Source organism: Sceloporus occidentalis, unplaced genomic scaffold (assembly GCF_023333645.1).
Source record: "Sceloporus occidentalis isolate IW3139 unplaced genomic scaffold, rSceOcc1.0.p SCAF_422, whole genome shotgun sequence".
Taxonomy (NCBI): Eukaryota; Metazoa; Chordata; class Lepidosauria; order Squamata; family Phrynosomatidae; genus Sceloporus; species Sceloporus occidentalis.
In genome coordinates, this window is record NW_028317402.1 from 295,691 (window position 1) to 305,712 (window position 10,022).

The 10,022-nt window shown below is 39.5% G+C and overlaps 1 protein-coding gene across 1 annotated transcript; it reads left to right on the forward strand.

Annotated features, from left to right (window-relative positions):
* Nucleotides 1-1,695: 1,695 nt before the first annotated feature.
* Nucleotides 1,696-8,686, forward strand: LOC149272713 (kelch domain-containing protein 2-like). The gene is made up of 13 exons (XM_089506807.1): nucleotides 1,696-1,857; nucleotides 2,877-2,956; nucleotides 3,039-3,156; nucleotides 4,086-4,201; nucleotides 4,390-4,468; nucleotides 4,806-4,889; nucleotides 5,711-5,791; nucleotides 5,874-5,932; nucleotides 6,353-6,462; nucleotides 7,050-7,122; nucleotides 7,531-7,618; nucleotides 7,987-8,039; nucleotides 8,560-8,686. Exons 1-13 carry the CDS (start codon nucleotides 1,696-1,698, stop codon nucleotides 8,684-8,686), a joined length of 1,230 nt encoding a protein of 409 aa, XP_089362933.1.
* The last annotated feature ends 1,336 nt before the right edge of the window (nucleotides 8,687-10,022 follow it).

Genomic DNA, 10,022 nt, shown 5'->3' on the forward strand with positions numbered 1-10,022 from the left:
GTGAATGAATGAAAAGGGCAGTAATACAGTATCTGTGCATGTACTTGTTCTCAATAACGATAACGAGGCATTCAGCAACACCGAACAGTCACCCCAGGACGCGATGTGACGGCTCCGGAGAGCGGTCACAACCGCCACTGCGAGTGATTTTGCCACTCACAAGATGACGGCGCTTCCTTTAAAAAAAAAAAAAGAAATGTTGGAAAAGTTCGCTAGAGGTTCTCCAGACCCTCTTGAGAACCCTGGCTCCACTTGCAGGTTGAATACAGGTACTGCATTTAACCATGCAATTCAATGGAGGCCAGCTTTCGAATCACAATGTAAAATATTTTAAAAATAATAAAAAAAAAATATGGAAAAAAAAGTAACATTTAAAAATAATTATGCATCAGAGGAACCATCCAGTTCCAGCAAAATGTTAAAAAAAAAGTCCAAAAAGAATTAAAAAAATAAATAAAAATATAAAGTTGATTATGAGCAAGTACTAAAATTAGCACTGTATCTTCCCACAAATCTTGACATGGAAAGAGTTAAAGTAAAAGCATTTCAAATACCGAAGGGGTGTATAATTAAAAAAAAAAAAAGAATGGTTTGATGGGGTAAATTGGAGTGGCTGGGCTCAAAGATAGGGCATAGGCACAGACTGACCAAAGGGGGGGGCACTTCCCAAATGTGGCCTTTTAGCCCCTAAACACCACACAAACCTATGCGTGGGTGATATCACTGTACTCAGGAGATGTTGCTGAACACATATTGGGGTGTTGTTTGATAGTGGCGTATACCAGGAGCTGTAAATCCATACCTAAATTGCAATTTTTGTGATAAAACCCCCCCCAAAATAAATTACTACCACAAAGTTTGACTAGAATTAGTGCATGGAAAGGGTTAAAATACCAGCATTTGAAATACCTTGAGGTGTCTAGTTTTAAAAAATATATGATCTGATGGGGTAAATTGCATTGGCCGGCTTCAAAGATACCCGAAATAGCACATGGGGCAGAATGACCAGATTTGGAAAAATGGTTTTGAAATAGCAAAACGCTACTGGTACTTATTGCCCAATAACATGCAGAAAAAAGCAAAAAAAAAAAAAAAAAAAACCATTAAAAACATTGGGTATTTCTCAGGACAAATAGTAGAATCTATTTAGCAGTTTTTTTCATTAGCTTTTTTGGATGAGTAAAAGATTTTTCAAAAAAAAGTGAGAAAAAGTTTTTGTTTCTTTCAATTTTTCATTTAATATATATATATATATATATATATATATATATATATATATTTATAGCAAATTAGATGATATGATCAACCAAATGGTATCCGAAGAAAGCCCTTCTTGTCCTGAAAAAAAAACAATATATAACTTGTGTGGGTTCACTAAATGAGTGAGTAGAAAATTACATCTAAACACGAGCACCGCAAAAGTGTTCAAACAGCCTCGGTCCCAAAAGGTACAAAAAGTAAAAAACAGCCTGGTCCTTAAGGGGTTAAAAATATCGAACTGCGCAGTCGAAAGAGAGCTTACATTTCCCTGAAGAATGATGGCCGCAATACGTCTTTGCCCTCACCAATCATGGCCAACCAGCGCACGCCGTTTGTGTTTACGAATGTTTTGCTCTGGGAGTGACGCAATAAGCGCGCGACAGCAGCTTGTTGACTCTTTTTGAAGCGGGACCCGTAGACCGAGCGGAAACCAGGATGGCAGACGTCAACGACGAGGCTCCGGTCGAGGAGGAGGAAGAAGAGGAAGAAGAAGAAGATCTCCGGGAGCCGGTGCCGGATGACAGTGTCCCGGCTGAGCGCAGCGGCCATGTGGCTGTCACCGACGGGAGAGAAATGGTTGTGTGGGGAGGATACAAGGTGACTGTGCTGCGTCTGCCAACTCGAGCACGGACAGGCTCCAGGGGCCCCGCCAGGCCTTACCAATGCTCGTTGTGCCCGTTGTTACTTATCGTAACCATCTGACAGCCGTAACGGGCATCAGAGCTGATGCTGTACTGTCTGGGCTCATCAGTAACACATAGTGCTTGATGGGTGATGGACAGCTGCAAGCTGCTTCCCCGGGTTTCTAATAGCAGTCCTGTCTTCCTTTATTTCACAGATGAGCATTGCCAGCTGTGTTAATGTCCTGGCTGGTGGCATTAATGAGGGCATGTATTAAATTAGGTCTGGGGCGTTGCAATGTTCCAAAAAGATCTGCGGTGATATTAAACGTCAGGGTGCTGACCGTAAACACCTGCAAACATACAGGGAATCCCAATCGATATAAAACATATAGTATTATACAATATATCATTATGATCTGCTAATATATATATATTAAAGGCACAGTTACGCCTGGGGCCGCTCTCTGAAATACTCAGCTGTTGGATGCGCTTGGACTAGGCTGCGAATGTTCTGTGTGTACAAGTTTTATATACATACATATATATATATATATATATATATATATATATATATATATATACACACACACACAGTGTGTTACCAAGATTTTTCTTGGAGACTTCACTTAAATAAGTCGGGGAGAAATCTCAGCGATATTGATAAGCATCGCAGCAATAAAACACACGTTACAATTAAAAACATTAAAATCTGCTGTTTCTTCACGGGATGCGTCCCCCAGTGTGACAATACACCAGTATGATACTTGTCTGTAGTAACGTTTGGGGTCCATGAAGGACTTGGTATATATGTTTATTACTCACTTAGTCTTCACCCAATATAAGGTTTAAGAATGTGTTTGAAATTACTTAGCTTCCTTGATTAACCACTTCTTTTCCTTTTCAGCTCTTTTCACAAAGATAATATGGATGATAGCGGAACCGTTTGTTTCTTATAGTAAGAATAGTACGTATAATCGTATTCTATCTTCGCAGAATGCCCCGGTGAGAGGATTTTATGACTTTTACTTGCCCAGAGAGGAAATCTGGATATATGATATGGAGAGTGGACGCTGGTATGTATATTTTCCAGGAATTATTTCTTTCTGTTCTTTTAAAACAGTATTCATTATTATGTGGATTTTTTTCTATTCGTAGGCAGAGAGTGAAGACTAAAGGTGATGTCCCTCCATCTATGTCTGGAAGCTGCGCTGTGTGCGTGGACAGGGTCTTCTACCTCTTTGGTGGACATCATGCTCATGGCAACACTAACCTGGTCCGTATGACATAGGAGCGTGTTAGACTTTTTTGCATTTTGCTTGTCTTATTAGTGTAGAATGTGCCATGTGGATATCAAATGAGAACTCAAAGCTATAGATTGCTGCCTCTAGCCCTGGTTGGTGGTCCCTGAGGGTGTCAGTAGGGTGTTGAGAATTAAATCATGAATGCATAAATAAAGACCAATACAGATATCATGTGTCCATAAAGGAAAACCTATTAAATGTTTCCAGTGAATCTCATGTCTGTATTTGTGCGTGTAATATATAATACACTAAATAAATATATATATCGTATTTGCTCGATTATAAGACAAGGTTTTTTTTTCTGAGCAAATGCTCTGAAAAATACCCCTTGTCTTATAATCGAGGTCGTCTGATAATCAGACCTCAAATAGAGGTCTGACTATGAGACTAAGATCTGGATCCTCCTTTTTGGTAACCTCAGCTGCTGCAGCACCTACACCAGGCGTCTATCACCAAGCGTCGGCAGCAGCGGAGGTTGTCTACGCTCATACCTTCCCCGGCTGCCAGAGAGGAGAATTCCCCGCATGGGGCAGAGTGGCATATAGGAGGGTATAAGGCATTTCTGGGGGCAGAGTGGTATAACTGGGGGGGCAGGTTGGCAAATAAAAACAATTTTTTTTTTTCTCAGTCATAGCTTCTATTAAATATGAAAAAAATAGTTTACATGAATTAATATTTACTAGGAACACTTTTTTCCTATAGGGTCGTCTTATATTCAGGCTTTTTCTTTTTCTAAATTAATATTCAGATTTTGGGGGGGTCGTCTTATAATGGAGCAAATGCAGTATATATGTATATATCCCTGAAGTACTATTTAATCTCAGTTGCATATTTCTTTTTGTCTGTTTGCAGGCGGCAAGACTAATAATATTCTTAATTGGATATTTATTCTTTTTTTCAGTTCTATATGTTGAACCTGAGTCCCAGAGAAGGTAATTACTTCTGGGAGAAAGTAGACTGTAAAGGAACTCCCCCTTCTCCCAAGGACAAGCTTGGCGTGTGGGTTTACAAAAAGAAGTGAGTGTATAAGAGTTTGCCCCCTGACCCTATCATTCTTTCCAGAATTGGTATAAAGAATGGGGTAATGGCTCCCTTTTTTCCTTTTGCATCCTTAAAGAATGCGCTGTGCACTTTTAATAAGAATTATGTGAGTTCTAGTTTCATGGCAGATTACAAGCTACCTTTTAACTTTACATGTTCTTCAGGCTGATCTACTTTGGTGGGTATGGATATTTCCACGATGATCCAGTAGGGACCTTTGAGTTTGATGAAACTTCATTTGGAGTAAGTGAACCCCTTGTTATGAGTCTTTGTTTTTTGATTGTTTTGTAAATGGGTCCCAATCGATGGATATTAAATCGTATTACCTATTTGTTACCTACCTGTTGGTCAGTTGTATTGAGCACCTGTGATCTGGAGCATATTGTGTGGTGTGAGAGCCCCCTGGTCTTTTATAGCCTAATTTTAAAAAAAAATATATTTTTTTTACTAAATTCTAAATTTTACTTTTTGATTAAGATGAGATTAACATTGTTGGATGCTGTGAAGGATTTGAGTTCATGACTACTGGAAATTTAATGTTCTTGATGAAAATGGCTTGTTTTTATTTTAATTTCTGCAGAACGCTGGCCTTCCAAGAGGGTGGAACAATCATGTGCATGTTCTGAACCTTGAGAATTTCACCTGGAGCCGTGCCATAACCACCGTAAGTTTTTTTTTTTTTGTTTTTTTTTTTTTTGTTTTTGTTTTTTTTTTCCTCCTCCCCTTAATACTCCATGGTTTTATTTTTACAGGGATTCATCAGCAACCAGATTTGTCTGGGTTGTGGCAGTTTGTTTAGACATGGCCTGTCCAGCCATAACTTATGTTACATATATAGATATTCGAGTCATGGAATACACACAAAATACCATATTTACTTGATTATAAGTTGAGGTTTTTTTCAGAGCAAATACTACAAGACTAAGATCCAGCAGAGTGGCATATAGGGGGTTAAAAGGAATAACAGGGAGGCAGAGTGGCATATAGGGGGTTAAAAGGCATATCTGGTGGGCAGAGTGGCATATAGGGGTTAAAAGGCATATCTGGTGGGCAGAGTGGCATATAGGGGGTTAAAAGGCATATCTGGTGGGCAGAGTGGCATATCTGGTGGGCAGAGCGGCATGTAAGGGGCTATAAGGCATATCTGGAGGGCAGATGTGCAGAACTGGGGGCAGGTTGGCAAATAAAAGAAAATTAAACAAAAAATGCAAATATGAAAATAGTTTACATGAATTAATATTTACTAGTAAAACTTTTTTCTTATAGGATAGTCTTATATTCAGGCTTTTTTCCCACCTCTAAATTCATGTTCAAATTTTGGGGGGTTGTCTTATAATCGAGCAAATGGGGTACTCCGGGGCGTGGGCAAACATTTGCCACGCCTCAAGTCGTGTTGCAAACGGAGAAAAGTTTAAAAAATACAAAGAAAAAAAACATATCAGTCTTTTGATTAAAAATGCTTGACATTCAACTTTTTGCCAACAGGGTAAAACTCCTTCGCCTAGGGCTGCGCATGCTTGTGCCGCCGTTGGAAACAGAGGCTACGTGTTTGGTGGCAGATACAGGGTAAGTGCAGTTGAGGCCATCAGGGTTATCCTAAACCAGACCAGTACAACCAGCTCATTTATATATATTTTTTTTTTCTTAGGATACCAGAATGAATGACCTTTATTATCTGAATTTTGATACATGGGAATGGCATGAAACGTAAGTAAGGTTGAGTTCAAAAATACACCCTGCAACGTCTGCCTCTGATAATTGACCATTTAAACCCGGAACATTTCAGTGATCACGTTCTAGAAAGTACAATTTGTAGCAGGGAGGAGAATAGAGTGTTTGGCTGGGAGAAGTTTGGGGCTGGTACTGAATACGTTCTCCGAATAGTATTGCATTTTAGGTTGGCTTTGCAGCCTAAGCCTTTCCACAACACCGGGTTGGATGCCGAGGTCTACTTTATTGCATGACCCCATCAATTCTGCCTCAAGATGATCTCAAGTGTTATCTGGCAAATCATTATTCATGGAGATGTCTAAAATGTCCATAATCATATCGCCCAGTCTCTTCTGCAGGCCTTCAAGGAAAGTCAAGCAAATGAGCAAACCTAATCTGTGCTGTTGCTTAATGTAGGGTCACCCAAGGAGTAAATCCGGTTGGAAGATCTTGGCATTCCCTAACGCGGGCTTCATCAAACAGCCTGTTTCTCTTTGGAGGATTTACCACCGACAAACAGCCACTGAGTAAGTCATTGTTTTTTTTGTCATTCATGATGTCGGGCTGTCTGAGCCACTCGCGTGGATGACGCTTAAAGAAGATCTATCACTTTTCCCAAATCCTGCATTTTACAGTTCAGTAGATTAAATAAATGTATGTTACGTCACTTATGGTATGAACATGGTGTATAATGATAATTGCATTCGTTACTAAAGGTGCTGTTCCACAAGAAAACATTTATTGCATTATTTCGTATGTTAAGCAAATACAATTCGACGTCTCCGAAGCTGTAATCGCAAACTTTAATAAGCTTTTTCGGTTTCTGTGGCAACAACCGATAGTCCCCCTGCTTTTGTGTCGCATGACAAGTGTTCCCATTAAAAATATGGCCTAGGCAATCTTACGATATTTTTGGGATATTTTTTAGTTGTGGGACATCTAACGGTTCTACGATTGATATTTCTAAAGCTGCATTTAGTTACCTAAGTGCAGGAGGAACTTTTTTTTTTTGTTTTTGTATACCTCGTAGTGTTTTAATTGGCTTTATATTCCCTGTTCTTTTGTAATTATGCAAAGCTGTGAATAAATACCTGTTTTTTTTATATGGATTCAGGCGACGCTTGGATTTATAGCATGGCTCGAAATGAATGGATTCCTTTCAAGAACAATCACTCTGACAAACCAAGGTATGACCGCCGCTGCAAAGTATTTATCTCCAAGACGCCTTGCGTGGCTTTTGAGGTCCGTGTTGTATTTGATCTATCCATTGTGTCTTTGTGAGTGTAGGCTCTATGAAACAGGCCACAGGTCAGCAGCGCATAATAGGACTCCCTAATCATGTGCTTAAGGTCCATACGCATTGTGCAGATTCAGAGGTCTTAACGGTTATCAGTGTGGCCAAAATCTACCAGCACCGCTCTTGTAAATGCCCTCCAGTGGTGTCTATGTAGCTTTGCGATTGGTACTAGAATGCAGCTCCCATAATGCTCATCCATCACTCCAGGTTCCACGCAGCTTTCCATCCCGTAGCCATTGTGTGGCGTTTTTGAACGGCAAGCAGCTGCGCTGTTGACTGTGTGCTTTTTGGCTTGCAGGCTGTGGCACACGGCATGTGCCGGTAAAGAAGGAGAGATATTTGTCTTTGGGGGATGCGCCAACAATCTGCTCGCTCACCACAAAGCGGTAACTATTTCCAGCCTTATTTACATTAAAACTCTTAACATGATTGTTGTACAAAATGCTTCAATCACTTCTGCTGAACTAAACCTTATTGAATATCTTACATACAAATCCATAGATGTTCCCCTCTTTGGCTGCTACATTATTATAATTTTTACACCACCCCATTTTACAGTTTTAAATATTAAAGATTTTTTTACCGGCAGCCAGGAGATAAAAGTCCCAGAAAACTTAAATGTAAATCATCTAAACGCAAGTCACGGTGCCACCAATGAACATTAGGCTGTCATTTACTTGGTCAGGAATAAAAAGACCTTCTTGTGGAAGTATATAATGATTAACCTGATTTTATTTTTATTTTTTACCTCCAGGCTCATAGCAATGACGTTTTAGTCTTCTCTGTTCAGCCCAAGTCTCTGGTCAGGTAAATAATCTGATTTTATTGTGAAGATAATTGATCTAGAAATTTGAGGACTGATTCCTGATAGGAAACACACACGATCAGCATCTATGGGTTAAAGTCTATGTCTTTGTGTTTTTAGATAATTTTATTAAATGCAGCAATTCTGGTTTTCTATAAAATTAAAACACACGAAGGATCCTTGCTTTTTCTTTAACGGCCTGGACTCTATAGACCTGTACCATACACTAGAACAAAAAACCCTTTTTGATTGGCTGTCTTTTTATAACCGCTTTTATAATTGTTGTATGCTCTATACATACCTTTGTACAGCGCTATGGAATTTGATAGCACTATATAAAACAAATATTAATAATGGCAAGGTATGATTCTTAAAACTACAGAAACAAGTGGGAAAAGTTTGCAACATAACTGTTTAATTAAAAAGAAACAAAAAACCCTTAGGTTCTTATTAACCGCAATTTCGCTGCTTGCCGATTGGTCCATTAAATGTAATCTGGTTTCGTTTGATTTATTTCCGCAGGCTTTGTCTTGAAGCGGTGATCTCCTTCAGGGAAATGCTGGCGGGGAACCTGGACTTTCTCCCAAAGCACTTACTCCACAACGTTCACCGGCGGTTTGCGGAAGATAACAACACATGCGGCTCCTGATAAGTGTCTGGGAGCAGGGGGTCTCCAACCCATGTATATAGCACTGAGTTCTGTGTGTTTTAGTAAATTTCATTGTGTATGGCAAGTGGAGGTCTTTTAGTGTAAATATTCTGTACAATAAATTCAAAATCCCAGCCTTCATCTTAAGGTAGTATTTAAAACTCCAGCCCCAACCCATAAGATATTAGGTGTCTGGTATCTGTCACTGTATAAATACCAGGCTAGACTATTCACCTTCAGTCCTACAACTCGCTATAAGTAGGCTTTCTAAATCAGAACGTAATTCAGTTGAAAGTGTGATAGGCTTTATTCACTAAAGGGAGAGTGGTGGTTTTAACGCCCCCACTTGACTCTTTGTTATGAAGAGCCAACCTGGGCAGGTTTCTCCAGCATGAATGCCTAATGTATGTTGACCAGCCAGGCATCTCCTCTTGATAATGTTTTGTGAAGTCAAGAAGCTGAAACAACTTTCCCAGCTATTGTAAGAAGAAGGAGAACTCCTTGTCCTCACCCTTACCTACAAGCCCACAACAACAAAAATGGAAGTCGATTTGTAAAAGCTATTTTATATGCATTTGGCCTCTTCTGGTCGCTCATAAGTCTTCCTGTTCACAACAGAAAACGCCATAAAGATACTGTCTGCCCTACTAGACAATTCTGATACCCTCTACGTGGGGACATCTGTCACTTTAACCCATTTCTCTGGTTCTAGATCCTGCTTATTTACTGAACTGGGATAATCATTAATAAAAACTAGAGCATTTTTTTGTTTCAGACTCTTTGAACTTGACTTTTAGAGAAGTTATTGGGCTCCCGCCATTTGTTTAACACGGTGGTCTACATCTGACAGCCGATGGTAAATCCAGCTGGTGACTACTAACTGTCCCTCCCTACTCCTACCTTTAAAAAAAAAAGTGCATCTGACTCTAAAGCAGTCTAGGAACTGTTATCACAGTATTTTTCATGGTATTTCCCAAGAATGATCACATATGGGAACACAATAACTACTTTTAACGCTGTAGAAAATGCAGATCTTTATTTACAAGTTATTGTCTTCTGGAGAATCTGCTCCTGCTTTCGACTAAATGTCGAAAATCACTGACCTAATGTCCCGCTCAACCCCATCACATTATAGTCCTTTCAATAGCAGGAAGGGTCAGCTCACTCATGTCATGAGCACTAAAATAATTAAAGGGATCAATGGGGGGGATTTGTTTCTATCTAACTGGTACCTGAATTATATTTTTAGGGTCCATGGCATTTTAGTTTTAAGATCTAGAATATACTCAAAATTACTATCTGGTGCAGATGAAAATATTAGGTAGCAGAAAATGGA

What these genes read in the sequence shown, in the direction of transcription:
- LOC149272713 (XM_089506807.1), top strand. Translation starts at nt 1,696, where the DNA reads ATGGCAGACGTCAACGACGAGGCTCCGGTCGAGGAGGAGGAAGAAGAG. An exon ending in GATATGGAGAGTGGACGCTG is followed by an intron (nt 2,957 to 3,038) that starts GTATGTATATTT and finishes TTCTATTCGTAG; the next exon opens with GCAGAGAGTGAAGACTAAAG. An exon ending in TGCTCGCTCACCACAAAGCG is followed by an intron (nt 7,619 to 7,986) that starts GTAACTATTTCC and finishes TTTTACCTCCAG; the next exon opens with GCTCATAGCAATGACGTTTT.